Source organism: Macaca nemestrina, chromosome 7, assembly GCF_043159975.1.
Source record: "Macaca nemestrina isolate mMacNem1 chromosome 7, mMacNem.hap1, whole genome shotgun sequence".
NCBI lineage: Eukaryota > Metazoa > Chordata > Mammalia > Primates > Cercopithecidae > Macaca > Macaca nemestrina.
The window spans coordinates 57,680,414-57,705,619 of NC_092131.1; the positions used below are offsets into that span (position 1 = coordinate 57,680,414).

Consider the following 25,206-nt stretch of genomic DNA (forward strand, 5'->3'; position numbering starts at 1 on the left):
AGCATGGGCAACACAGCAAAACTGTCTCTACTAAAAATACAAAAAGTTGGCCCAGCATGGTGGCATGCACCTGTAGTCTCAGTTACTCAGGAGGCTGAGGTGAGAGGATCACCTGAGCTCAGGAAGTTGAGGCTGCAGTGACCTGAGACTGCTCCACTCTAGCCTGGGTGACAGGAGTAAGACCCTGTCTCCAGAAAAAAAAAAAAAGAAAAAAAGAAAAAAGAAAAAAGAAAAAAAAAATACCATATAGAGTCAGGTGCGGTGTCCCACACCTATAGTTCTAGCAACCCAGGAGACAACTGAGGTGAAAGATGCTTGAGTGCAGGAGGTCAAGACCAGCCTGGACAACATAGCAAGACCCTGTCTCTACAAAATATTTTAAAAACTAACTGGGGTTGGTGGCACATGCCTATAGCTCCAGCTACTTGGGAGGCTGAGGCAGGAGAATCACTTGAGCCCAGAAGTTTGAGGTTACCGTAAACTATGATCATGCCACTGCACTCCAACCTGGGTGACAGAGCAAAATTCTGTCTGTAAAAGTAAGTAATATCATGCAGTGAAAAAAAAAAAAAAAAAAAGACGGTTAGAAAACAGTGTAGGCTGGGCATGGTGGCTCATGCCTGTAATCCCAGCACTTTGCGAGGCCAAGACAGGTGGATCGCTTGAGCCCAGGAGTTCGAGACCAGCCTGGGCAACATGATGAAACCCCATCTCTACTAAAAATACAAAAATTAGCCAGGCACAGTGGCACACATCTGTAGTCCCAGCTACTTGGGAGGCTGAGGTGGGAAGATGGCTTGACCTTGGGAGGTGGAGGTTGCAGTGAGCCGAGATCATGTCACTATACTCCAGCCTGGGCAACAGGGCCAGATTCTGTCTCAAAACAAAAACAAAAACAAAACAAACAAAAAAAAACAGTATGTGTAATTTGACCAAGTTTTAATAAATATGTAATATGTACACAATGCATATATATATATTTATTTACATATATAAATACACAATAATATGACATCATCTGGGAAATCACAAGCTCTTTTTTGACATTTGTGAAATAAATGGCTGCAAGGATATATATCAAAATACTAACAGCAGGTATCTCTTTTGGGTGGGATTTTGGGGTAACTTTATGATTTCTTATATTTTTGAGTGTCTTCTAACGAGTCTGTATTGCAATCAAAAACATTTCAGAGCATAATTAAGGTTTGTGAAATCTTGAGTTTCCACTGTCTGAGGAAGGTATCTTAAAAATGAAACTAACTCTCCAGTTGCTCACTAAACCCTTCAGTTTCCAGATGTAAATTCTGTCTCTACCACTTGTGTTTTATTTGTTCCCTAACCTCTTGGCTTGTCCCACAGTGAAGGTTTCTGCATCTCCATTGCCTCTTCCTCCTGCAGCACTAGCATTCAAAGTGGGTCTTGCTGGGACGGAGGGGCAGGAATGACACCTGACATATGGGAGGTGACCCATCTGGCTTCCTTGTGGTCTGGACATTCCCAGTTCTGTACTAAATATCCTTAGTGATTTCCTGTTCTCTTGTCTGTTGGTGAAGCCTCAGAAGTAACCCAGGTTTCATAAATGTAGAAAGCTTCCCATGGTTTCCCAGAGATTGTCCTGCAGATTTCCTGTTGACAGAAATACAGGAAGAAGCAGTGCGGGGGCTGCACTGGTTGAACATCTGTGCCCCAGTCCCTCTGCCTGTCAGTAACCCTGACAGAGGGAGGCCTGCCTGCTTCTGGGGCTGGGAAACTAGCTCAGCCGGCAGGATGGGCTCCAGCGTATCACAGGCAACCAGTCAGCCTCATTCAGACATTGTTGCTGGGACAGCAGAGCTCGATGATATAGCAATAGCACGTCAATCCCCAGTGATGCTCAGATTCAACCGACAGAAAGAACAAGAGAATTTAAGCTATGGAGCATGAGTGGGAGTATGGAGGTGCAACAGGGAATACTGTCAAGGGCTAATACAAATCTACTTTAGAATTTTTTTTTCTCCTGTTGAACATAGGGAACTCTAAAACAGAGGCTCTTCTCTCCTACTCTTATCAATGTGTACAATCCAGAATTGGTTATTGGGAGCTGGTTCCTTGTCCAAAATAATACTGTACTGTGAAGGCTGGCCACGGCACCAGGACTGTGTTTGATTAGATGAGCCTGGCCAGTCACTCCAGCCGGCAGTTCACACACTGCCACTTTTATACACACAATGCACTGCAGTCATTTATTTTGCTCAGCTTGGCTGGCTCTTATTTTCTCAGCCTCTCTGCTCAATTAGCCTTTGTCAGCGGTACCTCTCTTTAACTGGCCTGTTTGTCTGCCTGACATTCGGCATTCCTCCCATTTATAGTGTTATTCCTGATTGTCTCCAGCACATGACTGGAGCAAAATAGCCTTACATGGCCAAAAGGAGATTGATGAATGCCCCACAGGAGACTCTTTAAACAGTAGGCTGATAAGGGAAGCAGCAGGCTCTAGTGGGAGACGACGGTGTTTATACCAGAAAATCAAGAAGCATCTGTTCACCTGGGTAGGGGAAAAACATCTATTTTACAGCTCCCTTTATATAATTAGAGCTGCCTTTTTTTTTTTTTTTTTAAGGCAGGGTCTTGCTCTGTCGCCCATGCTGGAGTGCTGTGGCACATTTATGGCTTACTGCAGCCTCAATCTCCCAAACTCACGCCATCCTCCCACCTCAGCCTCTCAAGTAGCTGGGACTACAGGAGCACACCACCACCCCTGGCTAGTTTGTTGGTACATTTTTTTTTTTTATAGAGACAGGGTTTCATGTTGCCCAGGCTGGTCTCAAATTCCTGGGCTCAAGCCATCAGACTTGGCCTCCCTGAGTGGATTATAGGCATGAGCCACTGTACCCAGCCGGCTGCCTTTTTATAAACGCCACTATAAATGCCAAAAATTATTCTCAGGAAAGGCAAGTTATATAAATTGAGGCCAAAAAAAAAAAAAAAAAAAAAAGGAAAAAGCTGCTCAGAAAGTTTTTTGTTTTTCATTAGTATTTTTATTTATAATTTGCTAAGTGAAGGGAGTGGTTAGGAAGCAAATTTGAAAAAGCATTTTGGAGATGGGGAGAGAAAGCTTGTGAAAGGCAAAGGGAGATTGTTTTAGGCAGCAGGTGGAGTGGGCAAAGGGTGGAGGAGGTGAGGAAGGTGCCGGGAAAATGTTTCTATTGAAAGATTTAATTTGAGGTAACCTTAATTTGAATACATGCTGTAAATTAAAAATCTCTTTTCTTTTCAACAGGAACCACTTGAATTGAAATTCCCAAACATCTCTTATCCTGCTCTGGGGCTCCTAAAGGTAAAATCGTGGCTTCCAACAGACCAGGAAGCACACAGCAGTTGTCATCAATTGGGGAATCTGAATTATTTATGTCAATCCATGCAATGAAAAGTGTTCCTTTTAGAATTCTCCTGGCTGTCCGGTGGCTCACACCTGTAATCCTAGCACTTTGGGAGGCTGAGGCAGGCGGATCACTTGAGGTCAGGAGTTCAAAACCAGCCTGGTCAACATGGTGAAACCCCGTCTCTACCAAAAATAAAAAAAATTAGTTGGGCATGGTGGCACTCGCCTGTAATGTCAGCTACTCGGGAGGCTGAGGCAGGAGAATCGCTTGAGCCCGGGGAAGCAGAGGTTGCAGTGAGTCGAGACTGCACAACTGCACTCCAGCCTGGGCAACAGAGCAAGACTCTGTCTCAAAAAAAAAAAAACAAAAAAATTATCCTTGGAAAAGTATATTTTCAAGTTTTAAAATGGATCACATTCTATTAAGTGAAAACATTTGCAAGTATTTTTCACTTTAAACCTAACATTATATTTGAAGTCTAAATTTACACAAAACAGAAATTTCAGAGGGGTGGTGATAGTTTTACAAAGGGAACCTTTTCTTCAGAAAATGCTTAGCTGTAGGATCCTTTTAAATAGCTAACTCCCTGGTACATTTGAAGTACATTTAAAAACTTGATTTATATATATATATTTAAAAATATAGCTTTTATGTAAAATGAGTTATGGTATCAACTGTTTGCAAGTTACAGTCAATGTCCCACATGGTTTAAAACTTATTTATTTACTAATGTATTAAATAATGAGTTAATATAAATGATAACTGTTACCTGAAAGGGTCCCAATCCAGACCCCAAGAGAGGGTTCTTGGACCTCGCACAAGAAAGAATTCAGGGCGTGTCCACACAGCAAAGTGGAAGCAAATTTATTAACAAAGTAAAGGAATAAAAGAATGGCTACTCTATAGGCAGAGCAGTGCTATGTCCTGCTCAACTGAGTATACTTAGTTATTTCTTGATTATAGGCTAAACAAGAGGTGGATTATTCATGAGTTTTCCAGGAGAGGGGCAGGGATTTTCTGGAACTGAGGGTTCCTCCCCTTTTTAGACTATTTAGGGTAACTTCTGGGCATTGCTATGGTATTGTCTGGTGACTGTCAATGGTGCTGGTGAAAGTGTCTTTTAGCATGCTAACACATTATAATTAGTGTATAATGAGCAGTGAGGACAACCAGACATCACTTTCATCGCCATCTTGGTTTTGGCCAGCTTCTTTACTGCATCCTGTGTTATCATCAGGGTCATTGTGACCTGTATTTTGTGCCGACCTGCTATCTCATCCTGTAAGAATGCCAAACCTCCTGGGAATGCAGCCCAGTAGGTCTCAGCCTTATTTTATCCAGCCCCTATTCAAGATGGAGTTGCTCTGGTTTCAACACCTCTGACATAACCAATAAAAATTGAGTCAATTCTTTGGGGTATGTAGTTGTGAAATTTAATCTATTCAAGAATGAGCTCCATGGCCTACTCAGTGGCAACAAAAATAGTTAACAATGATGTAATATAAAGGCATGTACATTATGCTTCTCCTTATATACATGCTCATATACACTTATAATGGATAAACTATTTCTGGAGGGATACACCAAAAAAAAAAAAAAAAAAAAGAGTAGCTGATTTTAGAGGGGTGAATGGAACACCTAGAGTGGTGGAGACTTTGCTGTATGAATTGTATTTGTTATCATGTGTAAATATCATTTTTAACATAAAAACACTAGTTTTTACAAAGTACATGCAGGGGACCAAACTAGCTAAATGGATTACCCCATTTGGCCACTGAGGCAAACTCTAAATCTTACTCTCCCAGGGCAGAGTATCAATTGCCTCAAGAACAGAATAAGGTGGAGAAAATGATTTTTCATTACTACTTCTAGAAATTGTTTATTTAATATGTGAGTGCCCATTTAGGAATGACTGGAAGGAACTAAAATCATGACTGGTGTGTTTTTCTGGCTTTCCCCCCTTATTATTGCAACTGAAGAGTTTCATCTTTCAAAGAAGAAAAAAAAATGACATTAATAAGTTAATACAATTTTAAAGAAGAAGGAATTTTCTGTTCTTTTAGGGCTGTCTCCACATGGACCCTACTGAGAGACTGACATGTGAACAGCTGTTGCATCACCCATATTTTGAAAACATCAGAGAAATAGAGGATGTGGCAAAAGAACATGACAAACCAACAAGAAAGACCCTAAGAAAGAGCCGAAAGCACCACTGCTTTACAGAAACATCCAAGGTTGTAATTTCAAATGATCTCCTACCTGCCACCCGGTACACAGTGGTATGACTCCAGCTAGACTTGAGGATGGCAGTTGTGGCTTTCAGCTCCAGCATCCTCATTCCAGCACTAGGAGACAGGTCACAGGGTCTATCAGCCAGGGCCCCAGGGATATCTGTCTCCTGAAGTCCCCTCTCCCTGAATCCTAAAGGTGCTCTTGTCCTGCTGTCACATAGGGACCAGGGTTTCCGGCCTGCATGAGCACAGGTCTCAACAAGATACATGAGTATGAGTCCAGCTGAACACACTTCTTGTGCTTTGGAAAATGAAATCAGATTTTCCCAGGCAGTTCTGTGTCATGTACACCTTCAGTATTAACTAACACTCCAGGTTTGTCCAAAAAAGGAGCGTTTTCCTCCCTGATCCTTTGTCATAGTTGGCTAGGGCAAATACAGTGATGAATGCTTTTGGTGATATCAGCTGAAAACATTTAACCAGAGACCAGCATCCAAACTGCACACTGGGAGTCTGTGAAGAATCCTGATTGGTATAAAATAGCCTCATATTAAGCATCTTGTGATAAGCCAAAAGCTGTAATAATTTAGAATGAACTGTTGTTGGAACCACAACTGATCCTGGGTAACCTCTGGATCTACCTAGGTACTCCTTAAGCTATACATTATCTTGCCTTTGTCTTTCCCTTTGCAGCTTCCACTGCCCAGCATGCTGAATGGTACCAGGGTGTTGTGTGTGAGGCTGGGAGGAGGGAAAAGGGTGAAGAGTCCATGAGGAACAAGTACAACATGAACTCCAGGGCCCTAATGTAGATCACAGTTACAAAATTAATAATGTTTTAATTTTATTCTCCATCATGTATGATCCAGGTGGCAAAACAGGCCAGAAACAGACTCCTCCACCCCCACCCCCGAATTATTCCTTATCTCAGCATTACTTTGTATTCAAGAGCAAAAGGTTTTGATGGAAATATTTCTACTTGAAAAAATAGGGAAACTCCACTATTTAGTGTATTGCTTTTTTTTTTTGAGACCGAGTCTCACTCTGTCGCCCAGGCTAGAGCGCAGTGGTGTGATCTTGGCTCACCGCAACCTCTGCCTCCCGGGTTCAAGCGTTTCTCCTGCCTCAGCCTCCCCAGTATCTGGGATTACAGGCACGCGCCAGTATGCCCAACTAATGTCTATATTTTTAGTAGAGACGGGGTTTTGCCATGTTGGCAGGCTGGTCTCGACTCCTGACCTCAGGTGATCCATCCGCCTTGGCCTTCCAAAGTGCTGGGATTACAGGCATGAGCCACCACACCTGGCCTGGTGTACTGCTTTTAAATCCTGAAAGAATCAACTGATTTAAAAGTACTAAAAAGTCCTTTTCTGAGGAGAATGCCTGAAAAAATTTTTTCTAAAAAGTAAAAGTACTAAAAAGTTCCTTTTTAGGGATACCTAAGGACATATAGTGCAATACAAAAAATACAGGTGTGTTCTGACTTTCATTTGACATTGACAATAAATTCAAACATTTTCAGGAAGCAGTTTTGTCTTTTTTCTTTAGAGATGGGGGTCTTGTTATGTTGCTCAGGCTGGTCTCCTGGGCTCAAGGGATCCTCCCACCTCAGCCTCCCTCGTAGCTGGAACTACAAGTGTGCACTGTGCCATGCTTGATTTGCCTTTTTAACTAAGGAAAGAGAGTAAGTAGGCAAATTGCCTAGGTGCTCTGGTTATCAGTTTTCTCTGCCATAAGACAAGGCATTGGCTTAAATGATCCCTAAGATCTCAGCAAGCTCTCAACTCCTGTAAATCTGTTTTTTCCCCAATAATGTTAACATGTAGATTCTCCCCTTTTCATATTCTTTAAATCTTCTTTAATGTGCACGTTTTCCTTTTTAATATAAAATAAACATTTAAAAGGAAAAGCAAAGACCAAATTGAAACATTTAATCCTCTCTCAAGTCCTGGATTCTGTGCCAAAAAAAGTGTTTCTATACTAAAAAGCTTAATTACCTCTTTTGTGATATATTCTAAATAATGAAAACAAAAAATGCATGGCACAGTTTTGAACCTAATTCTGTGTTTTGCATTTTCAGTTGCAATACCTACCCCAGCTAACTGGCAGCAGCATCCTTCCAGCTTTGGACAATAAGAAGTACTACTGTAATACCAAGAAACTTAACTACCGTTTTCCAGACATTTAAAGGAGCTAGGAGACATGATTTTTTAAAAAGGAATCAATAAATACTTTGAAGAAAATAAAACTTATACAGTTGATCAAAAACAATTACAATGTTGAAAACACACCAGGAGAAAACATAAGCAAGAAACTGGGAGGCCAATTGGCAAGATATGAAGGGAAATTCCAGATCCAGTCTTCCATGCTTGATGATGGTGTCCAGAAAAGAAAGAAAAAACCTGTTTGGAGTTGCACTTGTATTTCAGTTCATGTAAGCAGCCGAGCTTATGGACTGAATATGAACTGTCCCATACCTCTGGCAAAATTAGATGATACCAAAAAGATTTATGCTTCAGTTGTACCACATGCCACACAAGAAAAACGGACTACAAAATGCCCATATATATTTCCTTGGATCTGTTGCCTTGAGTCCTATCTCCTGCCTCTCAGATTGTTTCAGCATCATATTTAAGGAAGTTCTACTTCTTGAAATCAAAATGTTTAAAATCCCATTTCCTGCACTCTATTTCTTGATTTTTATATTTTAAAACATTTTGAGGGTAACAGGTTCGCAATATTTAAAAGCATACGAATTATCACAAAGACTTGGTAATTTATATATTTAATTATATGTTTATACATTTCATCCTTACTTTATCAGTAAAGGATGCACCTTAGTCACTTTTGCAGGCAAGATGAATTTACTGTAATCTGTCTACATTTATTCACCCAATTCCCCTTGCAAACCATGGCATGAAGCCTGGCAGCTGATTAAGGCAGTCAAAGGGTAGAGCAAGATCTACAGGCTTTGCAGGAACTGAACCTGTCAGCCTGAAAATAATTAGTACATCATTCTCTCTGGCACAGCCTTTGACCTGGTACATCTATAGGCAAACCTGTAAGTGATCTGGGTTTCAGAAGAAATTGCTTGTGAGCTTTTCCTTGAGCCATGAAAGACATTATGTTGTAAACTGATGTTTTCCCTGAAACATCTTTTTGCACTGTTTGTATGTTTTGTATGTTTATGTATGTATATGTGTATGTGTGTGTGTGTGTGTGTGTATATGCTATTCTAACAACTAATGTATTACACTAAGTAGTCCAAAGTATTATTGAGGACTCATAGCCTTGCACAGTGAGACTTAAAATGATGACATATATATATGTCGATCCTCCCACCTCAGCCTCCCAAGTAGCTGGGACTACAGGCATGTGCCACTATACCTGGCTAATTTTTTTGTATTTTTTGGTAGAGGCAGGGTTTTGCCATGTTCCCCAGGCTGGTCTTGAACTCCTGGGCTCACATGATCTGAGCGCCTCGGCCTTCCAAAGTGCTGGCATTACAGGCATGAGCCACTGCGCCTGGCCAAAATGACATAATTAGCTTTGATTTGGTCTACTGCTCTTAATCAAAAAGCTTTTTCATCCTTGTTCCCCCGACACAAGGGCAATATGAAGCCTGACGTCTGTTTCTTACAGCTCAACACCATTTCTGGTTGATGTGCTGCCACTATTCCTAGCACTTCTCAGCCATGGTCTTCAAAGTTGAATTTCACTCTATTTTCAAAACAATTCTGTACTCTCATTTTCTTCCCGTTAATTTTCTTCACGATGACATCTGACCCCATTTACTTAAGTAATCCACTGAGGTCTGGTGTGTGTTCAATAATTTTGACTCTAGGCAGTTTAATGATATCCTAAGGCTTCCTAATGTATGTCATTTCTTGCCTAGACCTGATATGGGTTAAATGCTAGTCCCTGAATTATTCAATTCCTGTTAGACAGCCTTGATTCAAATGACAAGGAAGAACATCCAGCTTCCATGAATAGTTAAAATTTCTTTTTTCCTTAACCCAAGAAAATGCACTTGACGGAGGCAGATTACTATAACTGCCTAATAATTCAGCAAATAGTTTTACCAAAAACCATTCAGAATAGAAAAGTAGTTCTCGACTAAATCGTGGTGAATCAGTTGTCTCACCATACAGTAATGAAACAAACCTGAGAAAAAAGGCTTATTTTTCTCTAATGAGTTCCATTACATTTATGCTTATGTTCAATTTAACCATATTTATAATCCTTTTATTCAGCATGAAATCTCCACTGTATCACATGACACTCTTCCACATCCTTTTATTTACTATTTTCTGATTTTTAAAATGACAGCGGCAATTACCATTTATACTATGTGCTATTTGTATAAGCTGGTTTTTAAACACAACAAAAATTCATTTTTCTACCTGAAAACTGTATCATAGAAAGTGTTTATTTGAAAATTATTTTCAAGTTTATATTCAACAGCTCAATAATGTTCAAACCAGGCTGGGCACGGTGGCTCACGCTTATAATCCCAGCACTTTGAGAGGCTGAGGCGGGTGGATCCTGAGGTTAGGAGTTCAAGACCAGTCTGGCCAAGATGGTGAAACCCTGTCTCTACTAAAAATACAAAAATTAGCTGGTGTGGTGGCGGGTGCCTGTAATCCCAGCTACCTGGGAGGCTAAGGCAGATAATTGCTTGAACCTGGGAGGCAGAGGTTGCAGTGAGCCGAGATCACACCACTGCACTCCAGCCTGGGCAATAGAGTGAGAGTCTGTCTCAAAAAAAAAAAAAGTTCAAATCAAACACACAGAAATCTATAAACAAACTGGCATATAACAGTAATAGAATCAGGGCCATTTCACACAGGTAACAATAAAGACCTGTTTTATCTATTTTTGACTTTTTTTTTTTTTTTTTTTTTTTGAGATAGGGTTTTAATCTGTTGCCCAGGCTGGAGTGCTGGAGTGCAGTGGTGCCAACATGGCTCACTGCAGCCTTCACTTCCCAGGCTCAAATGATCCTCCTACCTCAGACTCCTGAGTAGTTGAGACTACAGGAATGTGCCACTATACCCGGCTATTTATTTTTTAATTTTTTGGTAGAGACAGGGTTTTGCCACGTTGCCCAGGCTCGTCCTGAACTCCTGGACTCAAATGATCTGCCTGTCTTGGCCTTCAAAAGTGCTGGGATTACAGGCCAGCCCTTTTTTTTTTTTTTTTTTAAAGAGACAGGGTCTCTGTCTTTCACCCAGGCTACCACGCTGGTGTTCAGTGGCCGTGATCATAGCTTACTGCAGCCTCAAACTCCTGAGCTCAAGCGATCCTACCACCTCAACCTCCCAAGTATCTGAGAGTACAGGTGTACACCACCACGCCTGGCTAATTTTTAAAATTTTTTATAGAGATGGGGTCTCTCTGTGTTGCCCAAATTGGTCTCAAACTCCTGGTCTCAAGTGATCCTCCCACCTCAGCCTCCCAAAGCACTGGGATTACAGGCATGAGCCACGGCACCCAGCCTAAAGCAGTTTTAAGTTTTAAGAGAAACCTAAGCATAGCCTACTGGTTTTTATTATTGTTTCCTTTATTATATTGCAATCTGCAAAACTATTTGTATTCAGCCAAGTATCTGTCCAGTTTTAACAAAATAGTAGCCTAAGCTTACAAAATAGACAAATTAAGCAGCAACTGTTGATTCTGAGAAAGTCTGTATGCTATCAAGAACACAAGAATGCAGGATCATGGGAAATGCATGCAAATCCTGGGAAGCAATATGAAATGCATGCTTCAACCACCATTGACCACTATGCATAATTGACGCCATCAATGAATCTGTAATTTAGCTTCTAATTTTTCATAATTGTGCATTTATGGTAGTATGCTTCACTAACTTTAAAGTTAAATTTAATGTAAATTACTAATAAAAACATCTGTTGTACAAATAACTTTAAAGGATTCTAAATAAATATCTACATCAAGAGATATCTATAGATTTACATATTAAATGAATGTATTAAAATGTTACCTAGTTTGCATTTTTCTTTTTCTTCTTTTTTTTTTTTTTTTGAGACAGAGTCTCGCTCTGTCGCCCAGGATGGAGTGCAGTGGCGCAATTGCGGGTCACTGCAACCTCCACCTGCCAAGTCAAGTAATTATCCTGCCTCAGCCTCCAGAGTAGCTGGGATTACAGGCGTGGACCACCACACCCAGCTAATTTTGTATTTTTAGTAAAGACGGGGTTTCACCATGTTGGCCATGGTTGGTCTCGAACTCCTGACCTCAGGTGATCTGCCCACTTTGGCCTCTCAAAGTGCTGGGATTATGGGCATGAGCCACCGCGCCCGGCTGCACTTTTCTTAAAATGAATTAATGTACATAAATTCTCACTTCCAACTTAGTAACATTAGTGAGTCACATCTGAATATTCATTTTCTAAATATGATGCACTCTCCACTTGTAAATGTCATGATATGGCATCCTTATAATTCTACTGATGACTATATAATATTAGTTGATGTTTAGAATCAACAGTTTCAAATGATCCTTTATACTGAAATAAGACACATTATTTTACTTCAATTGTAATTTTAGTTCCAGAGAGGGCAGTGCTGTCTCAAAGACTTGGATAAGATTTTCTTTTTCTCTTACTCCGGGAAGATCACTTAACAACAAATATTTGAGGTTTCTGCAAATAAAGAAAAAAGTCACTTCAATTTAGCCAAGAGCATTAAAAATAAACTCAATTCACTGGCTTAAAGAAAGAAAATTACATAGAAAATTAATCTATATCACCCTATGCTTTCAAAATGACTTTTAGAGCAGTAGCCTTAGAGATGAAATTCATGCCAGGAAGTAACACAGACCTTAGGTTATGTCAATATTTCTAGCTGAATCATTCTAAATAAAATATATATTTATAATGATGTAGATATCCTTTGCATGTGAAACATGAAATGTGAATCTCAACCCCAAAAGGGCAAAAACTGGGAAAATTCTTAAAGATACTCGAGTTTCTACTAAAAGATGAAGCTCTGAAGCCTCAAGTAATGTAAGAGATGGACAATCTACTACTTGTGGTCCTAATGTTTAAAATTTCTCAAACTTCCTGTGATACTGAGGTTACTGGTAGATCCATTTTATATTAAAGCAGAACTACACTAATTAGATTTATAATTTGAATGTTGGGATCTCTAACACAGAGATTTGATTAAACAAACTTCTATTCTTTTTTCATCACGCTGATAAGACTCAGAACCTTACAATTTTAGAGTTAAACATTCCTTGCTAGTATTATCTGTTTTTGCATTTGGAATTAGGTGAGTTGCTCCAGGCCATGGCATGGGTCTGGTTGGTGGCACAAGAGGATGTAGAAAAGCTTTCCTAACCAGTGAATGCGTGCTTTTGATGATTATTATAGTGTCAGGCAGTGTTCTAGGCTCTAAACACAGAAAGGTGAATACTTCAAGGTTTTTTCCCCTCAACCAACATAATTACAGGGTAAAATGCTAATAGGTATATACCAAATGTCCTGAAAATATCAAAAACATAGGGGAAATTGCTTTAAAAAAAAAAAAGGAGAGAAAGCATAATCGTTGAAGCTTACTGAGGGCTTACTGTGACAGGCACCATGCTAGGTGCTTAATGTAGATTTAATTTTTAAAAACATATCCTATAAAAAATTCAATAAAATATTAATGTATTAAGATTGATCATTTTAGCTCTTTTAAAGTATTACAGATGGAAGTGAAGTCATTTTTTAAAATTATCTTTTTCAGAACTAAAAATAGACACCAGCCCTCACAGTCAGTTAAATTCTACCTATTCACCTTAACAGCATTATCAAGTTTCCACTTTGGCTTTGATCATCTACCTTAAATGACGCAAAGCAATGATGCCTTTGTCTGTGATACTCCCACAGGATATTATTTCCATTTCCAATATGCTTTTTTGTAAATTTTCAAGTTGACCAAGTCTCAGCAAACAGTCATCCTCGATATAATGACACTTGCACAGCCTTATTTTTTCAACATGCTGTAGGCCCACTGGGGAGAAAAAGTACAGATTAAGAATCTGCTTTACCACTAAGATAACAAACTGTCCTGGTTTGCCCAGGACTGACTTGGTTTTAGGATTGAAAGTCCTGTGTCCTGGGAAACCTCTGAATCCCATGAAAACTGGAATGATTGCTCACCCTATTAGCCATATAAGGAATTCACTACAGAGCTTGTGCTGATGGACGGGGCCATTCTACAGTCAGATGCCCACACACTGGAGGAAAGAAATGCCCACATAGGGCCAGGCCCGGTGGCTCATACCTGTAATCCCAGCACTTTGGGAGTCTGAGGCGGGTGAATCACCTGAGGTCACGAATTCAAGACCAGCCTGGCCAACATGGCAAAACCCCGTCTCTACTAAAAATAGAAAAATCGGCCTGGCGTGGTAGTGCACACCTGTAGTCCCAGCTACTTGGGAGGCTGAGGCAGGAAAATCACCTGAACCCAGGAGGTAGAGGTTGCAGTGAGCCAAGATCGCGCCACTGCACTCTAGCCTTGGCGACTAGCCTTGGTGACAGAGTGAGACTCTGTCTCAAAAAAAAAAAGAAAAAAAAAGGAGGCCAGGTGCAGTGGCTCACACCTGTAGTCCCAGTACTTTGGGAGGCCAAGGCGGGCGGATCACGAGGTCAAGAGATGGAAACCATCCTGGCTAACATGGTGAAACCCCATTCTCTTCTAAAAATACAAAAACAAAATTAGCCGGGCATGGTGGCGGGCGCCTGTAGTCCCAGCTACTCAGGAGGCTGAGGTGGGAGAATGGCACGAACCTGGGAGGCGGAGCTTGCAGTGAGCCGAGATTGTGCCACTGCACTCCAGCCTGGCTGACAGAGCAAGACTCTATCTCAAAAAAAAAAAGAAAGAAAGAAAAAAAATGCCCACGTAGGCAGAAGCTGTGTGGATATAATTATTCCTGCATTACTGAGGGCTTCTCAATGACAGAAGTTTGACAAAGATAGTTTGATAAACAAGGCCCTGAATTTTAAGTCAATAAACCAAAGACTAGAGACATATAGAAACAAGCTTAGTGAGAGGAGGAAGGAGAGGAAGGTGTCTGTAACCTCAATTTAATTTGAAAATAAATATCAAACCCAGGAAGAAATAAACTTGACTATACTGAAATGGGCAAAAAGGACATACCTATGACTATAATTGTGAGTCAACTGCAACAAAATGGTCACTGCAAAATCATCTGCATTTCCTATTAGCAAAATGACAGGGTAGTTACCCATGTGATCAAATCCAATGCTCATGATACAAGAGTTGGTGGCGTCAATCGCCTGAATCTTGTATTTGTCCAGAGGGCCTGTTGGAAGGTGGTTGTAATCCATCTGCCACCTCTCCTGGCCATGGTAGCGCACCATGGCCCCACAGCGCAGCAACCACTCGGATGCCGCCCTGTCAGGGCCAACATCCCTGATGCGATCATAATCCACCCTGTTGGCAAGTGAAAAAAAACAGTTTGCTTTTACAATAATAACTAGCTTGTTAACTATATTAACTGACATAAATAATACAGAACGCAACAAATTTTCAAGTGACTGAGGAGGAAGATAAATGTATTAGTGAGATCCATGCAAAAACCAAAAACAAAAACAAAAAAAAACCCTGTAGTCTATCTGCTTTTTTAGTTTAGTTTTTGTTTCCAAGTGAACACTGTCAATGCGTATTATTTTTATATGAATTTATCAGACACAACTTTTCATTGATTCACATATAGTAGAGTGCTTGATACCAGAGATATTTAGTAACTATTCTACGAATGACTATACTTGGTTAAAATTTGTATTAATAACAAAAGATTAAAGAGAAAATAATTCTGAATCTGTATTCAAATTAATCTCATTAAGTGATATTTATTAACTTCTACATATGCTTTTTTCACAAGCTAGGGATCATAATGCTGTATTAAGTAATCAGAAGGAGGTTAGTTTCATCAGCTTCAAAATGCTATTTTTTTCTCTTTTTTTTTTAGATGGACTCTCATACTCTCACCCAGGTTGGAGTGCAGTGGCGCACTCTCAGCTCACTGCAAGCTCCACCTCCCGGGTTCACTCACTCTCCTGCCTCAGGCTCCCGAGTAGCTGGGACTACAGGTGCCCACCACCACACCCGGCTAATTTTTTGTATTTTTAGTGGATACAGGGTTTCACGGTGTTAGCCAGGATGGTCTCGATCTCCTGACCTCGTGATCCGCCTGCCTCGGCCTCCCAAAGTGCTGGGATTACAGGCGTGAGCCACCGTGCCTTGCTCAAAATGTTATTTCTAAGTGTGCCACCCACTAATTTTGTGAAAACCTGAGTTACTTTGATAGAATTCAAAAGGTTAACTACATTCCTTTAAAAAGCCATAAAAATAAAATATTTTAAAATTATGTTTTTCTGATTATAAAATAAATGTTTATTTTAGAAAACTTGAAATGTATCAAAAGGACAGATAAGTAAGAAAAATCACTGAAATCCTGCAACCCAAACAGCCACAGTTAATATTTCGTAATCCATTTTTCTGGTGTTTTTTCCATGTTTGTGTGGGTTTTGTTTGTAAACAAAATTAGGATCACACTGCACAAATTGTTAAAATAATATTTGAAATACGAGAAATAGCCAAACGAGCTACTGGGAACTTATTTTGCCATAACCATCTCCACATTTCTTCACTTTATTTAGAGTCACTTACTTATTAAACACTGCATTCAACCAGCCCCAGAAGTATCTGGAATCACATGACCATGGGAGTTTCTTTATGCCACACAACTGCTGGGAAACTTTTCCAAACAGCATCATTTGATCTAGACACACAAAATAGTACTTACATTAGATCATCATCAGAGTCCCATACATATAGCAACTTACTTCACAACCTCAGAGTCAATGCTCTTGTACTGATAAAGCTGATGACTCACTTGCCACTCAACAATTATTGTGCAAGTCACTCCTGTTTCTTGTTCTTGGGGTTTTTTTATTTGTTTGCTGCAAAAAAAAATGAGGGGTTGGACTGGATGGTGTCTAAGGTTCCTTCCGGCTTGAACATTAAGTTCCACTGTTGAAACCTCAATTGGAGTCTGTCTGTCGTACTGCCATCTAGTGTCCATTCAGGCGCTGTAGCTATGAATTTGCTGAAGCTGGCTCTACTCCCCATCTATATTTCCAGTATCAAAATGACACACTAAAATCACCGAAAGAGCAACGTGTCGAGGTTGAGATGCTTGCATCCAGGAAAGAAGAGGAGACATGAAAATAGATCTACCTATGACAAGGCTGCAAGTGCTGTCACCAGAGCAGTGTAAACAAAAAAACTAAGGGCAGCTGGGAAAGACTGGGCAAATAACTTCACCTCTCTGACCTCTGGTTTTCTCATTTGTAAAATGAGATGATTTGCTTAGATAATTTCCAGCTGTGAAAATCTATAACCATAATTTGAGAACGTGATTCCTGGAGTAGGTTTCGATTTGATTTACCTTAATTCAAGTTTCCTTAGTAGTGTGCTAGGTGTGTGCAGGGGACTGGGTGCGGCGGGGAGTGGGGGGATGGGGAGACAAAGATAAATGAAACATGGTGTTTGCTTTGAGCATCTGACAGTGTAATGCAGGATGGAGTGGGCTAAGACATGTTACCAAGTAGTTAAGAGTGACAGAACTTGATAAATGCCTGAAAAATAGTTAAAATAAGGAAAGAAAGGATTTCAACAAACAAAGGTGCCAGGAAAAATTATGCCAGATTAGCTGAAGCAGGAACATTTAAGGCATGTTATTTTCAGTTTCACTAGCACATGTGAGTCATGAGAAGAGGCAGGCAACTTGCAGTCAGGTCATGAAGGGTTTTGCATGCTCAGCCAGGGAATTTGGACTGTATTCTGTAGGCAGCGGAGAGTCACCAAGGTTTTTGAACAAAGCACTGGCCTTTGGGAGGCTGAGGCAGGCTGATCACGAGGCCAGGATATCGAGACCATCCTGGCTAACACGGTGAAACCCTGTGTCTACTAAAATCCAAAAAAAAAAAAAAAAAAAATTAGCCGGGCACGGTGGCATGCACCTGTAGTCCCAGCTACTCGGAGGTTGAGGCAGGAGAATCGCTTGAACCCGGGAGGTGGAGGTTGCAGTGAGCTGAGACTGCACCACACCGCACTCCAGTTTGGGCAACAGAGCGAGACTCCGTCTCAAAAATAAATAAATAAATAAATAGAACAAAGCATTGGCATTGTTACAGTTGTGCTTCAAGAAATTTACTCAGACAGCAGCATCAAGATGAAGGGTCAACAGAATGGGATAGCCAGCCAGCAAGGGCTTCAATCACATGAGGCCATAGGAAAGGGCCTAGTTGGGGAAGGATGGGAATGACATTACAGAGTTGGTTCCGTATGACTTAGTTAAGAGAGATGTAGGGGCATGGGCTGCAGGAGTTGAAAATGACACCAGGTTTTGGCCCTGAGTCACTAGTAGTAGGATGGTGATGCCATTAAAAGAAATCACATCAGGAGGACAGGGTTATAGGTTCAGATTTTTTTCTTCTAGTTTTTCATAATCTACATATTAAGTGTTAGCAGGATTTCTAAGTGCAGATGACGAAAAATCATTGGAATCAGAGGTCACAAAATGTTAGCGCTATAAGGAATTTAGATCACCTGGATGAAATCTCTCATTTAGAGGTGAGGAAACTGAAGCCCTGATGTTAAGTAACTTCCTGACACCCTAAATCCTTTCTTGAACAAGGTGGGGTATTAATAAATGCTGTGTTTAAAGGGACTTGCTCAATGTTTCATGACTAATTGGTGGTAGTGTTGAAACTTGAACCCAGTTCTCTACCAGCCCAGGGTCCTTTCCTCAATCATTACAAGGTGCTAGAATTCAAGAGAAAGAAGAGGGCTAGAAAGATGCCTGAGTGGGAAACACCTTAGAGCTGAGGAAGTGATTGAGGATGCTGAGGCTGTGGAACAGTGAGAGATGTGAACTGAAGACAGAACCAACTACCCTTTTCATCTCTTTTCCACCATAGCCGTCTTCATTACTGCAAACCTCTGCTCCACTACCTCTTATCATGTTCTCAACCCTTTCCAGCTTTTTGTTAAAGCTCTCTCTGTCTGTGCCCACCTCGAATAACTCTATTAGTTGTCAATCTTATTTACAAATAAGGGCTTTCCCAGTTTCTACTCAGGCTGTTTTCTCTTAAGCCTCCCTCCCCCATCACCATCAATCTGTGGAAATCTCACCCAATTTCAAGACCTTACTCAAATGCCATGTCCATTCATTCATTCATTCATTCACTCACTCAAAAAATGTTTACTGAATGTCTGCTATACTTAGTGCAAATGTCTGCTATACTTAGCTATATTAGTGCAAAGGCAACAATGGTAAGACAAAACAAACAAAAATAAGAACAAAGGAGAAAGAGACACACAGAAAGACAAGGTTCCTGACCTCATAGAATGTATAATTTAATACAGACAGATGACATAAAGAGATAAATAACACCCAACGTGGTTGGCTAGTAGAGGTGTGAACAAATGCCATGAGAACCTAGAGAAGGGAGTGAGAAGAAGGCTTCACACCAGAGGTGTCTTTTGAAATGGGTCTTGATGATTAAGAGTTTTCAGTTAGTCTAAAAGCAGAATATGCAAAAAAAAAAAAAAAAAATCCAGTTAGAACGAAAACAGAGTATGCAAAGTAAAAGAAAGAGCAAGGATGGCATCTCATTCATTTCAATTTTTCTCAGCATAATGCAAAAGTTTAATAAATATTTGTTTATTAATAGTCTTAAATGGTTGACATGTTTCCATGGAGAAAGGTAAAACCAGTTAAACTGTTATTAAGCAGGTGAATTAGAGTGATCTTTGAAAACTGACTACTTTTGCTTGATTCATTTTGACCCATCTTATAATTTAGCTTAAACGAAAGGCCAAATTTACTTCAGCTGTAATCTCTAAAAACACAAGATACTAGATTTAAAATGTTTTAAACATAAAAATTAAATTTATATTTGGCAATAGAGTTAACAAAAATTGGTAGGTTTTTACATTCTCAACTGCAACTTTGCTAATGATTTTGCAAATTATTCCTACTTGAGTCCAAGCAGTTGCCTTTGGGAACACTTTCTAAAGGGAAAGAGGAGACCTCTAGTGGTAAGTTAGTGAATCTAGCTCTAATAAATTAAAAGTACCCAGTTAAATGCAAATTAGAAAATAACCACTACTAAATTACTGCTGCCATAGATAATCCACCATGATTAAGTGGGTTTCGTACCAGGGATGCGCAAATGGCTTAACATACACAAGTCAATAAACGTTATATGCCACATAAACGCAATTAAAAACAAAAATCACATGATCATCTTAATAGATGCAGAAAAAGCATTTCACAAAATCCAGCATCCCTTTGTGATTAAAATCCTCAGCAAAACTGGCATACAAGGGTATGCCAAAGTAATAAAAGCCATATATGACAAACCCACAGCCAACATAATATGAACAGGGAAAGTTTAAAGCACTCCCTTCAAGAACTGGAACAAGATAAAGATGCCGACTCTCACCAGCCCCCTTTCTTTTTGTTTTTTTGAGATGGTGTTTCACTCTTGTTGCCCAGACTGGAGTGCAATGGCACGACCTCAGCTGACTGCAACCTCTGCCTCCTGGCTTCAAGTGATTGTTGTGCCTCAGCCTTCCAAGTAGCTGGGATTACAGACACCCACCACCACATCCGGCTAATTTTTTGTATTTTTAGTAGAGATGGAGTTTCACCATGTTGGCCAGGCTGGTCTTGAACTCCTGACCTGAGGTGATCCACTCCCCTTGGCCTCCCAAAGTGCTGGGATTACAGGTGTGAGCCACCACACCCAGCCTCATTCTCATCACTTCTATTCAACATAATACTGGAAGTCCTAGACAGAGCAATCAGACAAGAGAAGAAAGAAAAGGCATCTAAATCGGTAAAGAGGAAGTCAAATTGTTGCTGTCTGCTAATGATATGACTGTATACCTAGACAACCCTAAAGACTCCTCCAGAAAGCTCCTAGAACCAATAAATGAATTCAGCAAAGTTTCAGGATACAAAATTAATGTACAAAACTAGTACCTTTCCTATATACCAACAGTGACCAAGCTGAGAATCAAATCAAGAAACTCAACCCCTTTTATAATAGCTGCAAAAATAAATAAATAAATGCTTAGGAATATGCCTAACCAAGGAGGTGAAAGACCTCTAAAAGGAAAACTACAAAACACTGCTGAAAGAAATCACGACACAAACAAATGGAAACACATCCCATGCTCATGGATGGGTAGAGTTAATATTGTGAAAATGATCATACTGCCAAAAGCAATCTACAAATTGCTTCGAGTTCACTGCAGATTCTGGATATTGGTCTTCCCATCAATACAATCCCCATAAAAATACCATCATTCTTCAGAGAACTAGAAAAAATAATCCTAAAATTCATATGGAACCAAAAAACAGCCCACATAGCCAAAGCAAGACTAAGCAAAAAGATAAATCTGGAGGCATGACATTACCTGATTTCAAGCTATACCATAAGGCCGTAGTCACCAAAACAGCATGGTACTAGTATAAAAACAGGCACATACACCAATGGAACAGAGAACCCAGAAAGAAAACCAAATACTTATAGCCAACTTACCTTTAACCAAACAAACAAAAACATAAAGTGGGGAAAGGACACCCTATTCAACACATGGTACTGGGATAATTGGCAAGCCACATGTAGGAGAATGAAACTGGATCCTTATCTCTCACCTTATACAAAAATCAACTCAAGATGAATCAAGGACTTAAATCTAAGACATGAAACTATAAAAGTTCTAGAAGATAACATCAGAAAAACCCTTCTTGACATTGGCTTAGGCAAGGGTTTCATGACCAAGAACCCAAAAGCAAATGCAATAAAAACAAAGATAAGTAGTTGGTACTTAATTAAACTAAAGAGCTTTTGCATGGCAAAAGGAACAGTCAGCAGAGTAAACAGACAACTCACAGAGTGGGAGAAAATCTTCACAATCTATACATCTGACAGAAGACTAACATCTAGAATCTACAATGAACTCAAACAAATTAGCAAGAAAAAACCAAACAATCCCATCAAAAAGTGGGCTAAGGACATGAAGACAGGTCTCAAAAGAAGATATATGAATGGCCAACAAACATATGAAAAAATGCTCAACATCACTAATGATCAGGAAAATGCAAATCAAAACCACAACGTGATATCACCTTACTCCTACAAGAATGGCCATAATCAAAAAATTTAAAAAAATAGATGTTAGCGTAGATATGGTGAAAAGGGAACACTTCTACACTGCTGATGGGAACGTAAACTAGTACAACCACTATGGAAAACATTGCGGAGATTCCTTAAATAACTAAAATTAGAACTACCATTTGATCCAGCAATTCCACTACTAGGTGGCTATCCAGAGGAAAGGAAGTCATTATATAAAAAAAGATACTTGCACACACGTTTATAGCAGCACAATCTGCAATTGCAAAAATGTGGAACCAACCCAAACGCCCATCAATCAATGAGCGGATAAAGAAGCTGTGGTATATATATATGATGGAATACTACTTAGCCATAAAAAGGAATGAATTAATGGCATTCACAGCAACCTGAATAGGATTATTCTTTTTTTTTTTTTTTTTTTTTTTGTGAGACATAGTCTTGCGCTCTATCACGAGGCTGAAGTGCAGTGGCGCCATCTCAGCTCACTGCAACCTCCGCCTCCCAGGTTGAAGTGATTCCCCTGCCTCAGCCTCCCAAGTAGCTGGGATTACAGGCACATGCCACCACGCCTGGTTAATTTTTTGTATTTTAGTAGAGATGGGGTTTCACCATGTTGACCAAGATGGTCTCAATCTCCTGACCTTGTGATCCGCCTGCCTTGGCTGCCCAAAGTGCTGGGATTATAGGCGTAAGCCACCGCACCTGGCCTGGAGTTTACTATTCTAAGTGAAGTAACCCAGGAATGGAAAACCAAACATCGTATGTTCTCACTCAAAAGTGGGAGCTAAGCTGTGAGGACGCAAAGGAATAAGAATGACATAATAGGCCGGGTGCCGTGGCTAATACAGTGAAACTCTGTCTCTACTAAAAATACAAAAAATTAGCTGGGCGTGATGGCGGGTGCCTGTAGTCCCAGCTACTCGGGAGGCTGAGGCAGGAGAATGGTGTGAACCCGGGAGGCAGAGCTTAAAGTGAGCAGAGATCGAGCCACTGCACTCCAGCCTGAGTGACACAGCAAGACTCTGTCTCAAAAAAAAAATAAGCAAATAAAAAAGAATGACACAATAAGCTGGATGTGTTGGCTCACACCTGTAATCCCAACACTTTGGGAGGCTGAAGAGGGTGGACTACCTGTATTAGTCCATTTTCACACTGCTGATAAAGACATACCCGAGACTGCGAAGAAAAAGAGGTTTAATGGACTTACAGTTCCACATGGCTGGGGAGGCCTCACAATCATGGTGGAAGGCAAGGAGGAGCAAGTCACATTTTACATGGATGGCAGCAGGCAAAGAAAGAACTTGTGCAGGGAAACTTTTTAAAATTATCATATCTTGTGAGGCTCATTCACTATCTGGAGAACAGCACAGGAAGAACCCACATCCATAATTCAATCACCTCCCACCCGGTTCCTCCCACAACACATGGGAATTGTGAGTTACAATTCAAGATGACAAGATGAGATTTGGGTGGGGACACAGCCAAACCATATTAATATTGTAGTACATCTACATTATGGAATGCCACTCAGTAATAAAAAGGAACTACTGATACAAGTAACAGTTTGGATGTATCTCAAGGGATTATGCTGAATGAAAGAGTCAATCTCCAAAAGTTACATACTGTATAATTACAATAATTACATTTATGTAACGTTCTTGATATAACAAAATTTTGGAAACAGAGAGTAGATTGGGTGGGGCTACAAAGGGAAGTTGTGGTTATAAAAGGGCAACTGGAGGGACCCTTGTGATGATAGACCTGGGCTGTACCTTGACTGTAGCGGTGGATACAAGAATCCACACACCTGATAACAATATATAACTAAATATACACAGAGAACACTAATACAAAATGAGGAATCTGAATGAGATCAATGGATTGTGTGAATGTCAATTACCTGGCTGTGATATCGTACTAGTTTTGCAAGATGCTACCACTAGGAAGACTGGGTACAGGGTACACAGAATCTCTATTCTTACAGTTGCATGGGAATCCACAATTACCTCACAAAGTTGAATAACCATCTCTTTTTTTCATCTGTGATGGAACAAGCAGGCAATATTCTACATTGTTTTAACAAATAAAGCAAACTATGTACCACTGTTCTGGTAGTAAAACCCTTTAATCATAATAAATGCCATCACGTAGCAAATGCTTCGCTGTGCTAAACACCTTATCTCGTGTAATCTGCTCAACGGCCCTAAGATTAGGGAGACACTGCTATCATTCCTAGTTCACAGAGGAGGGTCGGACGCAAAGAGGTGAAGTGATTTCCTGGAGCCACCTGACCAAAGACTGGAACCAAGATTCTAAGAGGCACACGAAGTCCTTCTGGTAATAAATTTGTGTCATTCTATTTGTTATGTTCAGCTGTGCTAACCCTAAAAATTAAAAACTGCCATCAAGCATACAGAATGGGCGTTAGTAACACCCGTGTTAGCACGGTGATAGTGAATCACATAATTTTAAGGAGTTAGAAGGTCCTTTAGACATTACGCAGCCCACTGCCCTCATTTTTACAGAATGGGAATCAGGTGAAGTGACCTGTACAGGTGAGTCGCTGCTCAGAGCCCGCACAGCACATTTAAAACTGTATTTCGGTTCAGTACTCGAGAAAAGGGCACAGACTGATAAATGGTGGCAAAGACCGAGCTGTCTGGTTCATCCGGTACCCAACGCCGGGTCCAGTACAGAGCAGGCGCTCGATATTTACAAGACGAATCAATGACTGAATGAATAGCACCGCCAGGAGCCCCATAAAAGAAGTCCAGAAGACTACGGGCTGTCAGTCTTCGCTGTGACAAAGAGCCTCCGTGAGGACCGAGGACTAGGGACGGACAGGGAGCGCCCTTCCAGTGGACGCTCGACTCGGCTAGGGCCGGGACGGAGACGGTGGGTGCCCGGGCCCTCTCCCTCCCGCGGGCCGCGTGCAGGGCCGAGCGGGAGCGGGGGCGGGGCGAGGCGGGGGCGGGGCCGAAGCCGAGCCGGGAGAAAGAAGCCGCTGGGCCCACCCAAACAAGCATTTTCACCGTAATCCCGCCCTCAAAGTTTCTCCCGCGGCCCATATCCGCATGGCGGTGAAGGTCGAAGATGCGCGACCTAAAGGGCCAGGTTTTCGTTCAGCCCAGCGTGGGCGAAGAGCGAGGGCGGAACACAACGACCAGCCTAGTACCGCCCGGTTAGGGGCCTAGCTCCTCTACTCACAGCGTTGGAAGGAGGGAGCCAGCCCGCGTCCGCGCGTCTGCGGCGCACTGGCCTGCCCTTCGCCCTCCGCCGCGCGCGCCCATTGGCCACCGCAGCCTCTCCCACATGGGGCGAAGGCGCGCACTTCATTGGCCCCCGCATGAGGGGCGGG

The 25,206-nt window shown here is 41.0% G+C and overlaps 2 protein-coding genes across 8 annotated transcripts in view; one reads left to right on the forward strand and one right to left on the reverse strand.

Annotated features, from left to right (window-relative positions):
* LOC105481844 (cyclin dependent kinase like 1) overlaps positions 1-10,800 on the forward strand; it is a 69,058-nt gene extending 58,258 nt beyond the window's left edge. For all 4 annotated transcript variants that reach the window (XM_011741639.2, XM_071100211.1, XM_071100213.1 and 1 more), the window contains 3 exons: positions 3,260-3,316; positions 5,426-5,596; positions 7,674-10,800. In XM_011741639.2, the coding sequence (XP_011739941.2) occupies positions 3,260-3,316; positions 5,426-5,596; positions 7,674-7,781 (336 nt within the window). In that variant the 3' untranslated portion in view covers positions 7,782-10,800. The remainder of the gene's footprint in view (positions 1-3,259; positions 3,317-5,425; positions 5,597-7,673) is intronic.
* DMAC2L (distal membrane arm assembly component 2 like) lies at positions 923-25,113 on the reverse strand. 4 transcript variants are annotated; one of them, XM_071100215.1, is made up of 6 exons: positions 24,565-24,774; positions 16,300-16,411; positions 14,852-15,060; positions 13,443-13,614; positions 5,622-5,707; positions 923-1,626 (listed from the first exon to the last, which is right to left on the reverse strand). In XM_071100215.1, exons 2-6 carry the CDS (start codon positions 16,404-16,406, stop codon positions 1,574-1,576), a joined length of 627 nt encoding a protein of 208 aa, XP_070956316.1. In that variant the 5' UTR covers positions 16,407-16,411; positions 24,565-24,774; the 3' UTR covers positions 923-1,573. The 4 variants fall into 4 exon arrangements, with proteins under 4 accessions (XP_070956316.1, XP_070956317.1, XP_011739939.2 ...); XM_071100216.1 differs by lacking the exon at positions 5,622-5,707 and having other exon boundaries at positions 24,565-24,773; XM_011741637.3 differs by lacking the exons at positions 923-1,626; positions 5,622-5,707 and adding an exon at positions 10,469-12,257 and having other exon boundaries at positions 24,396-25,113.
* Positions 25,114-25,206: the final 93 nt, after the last annotated feature.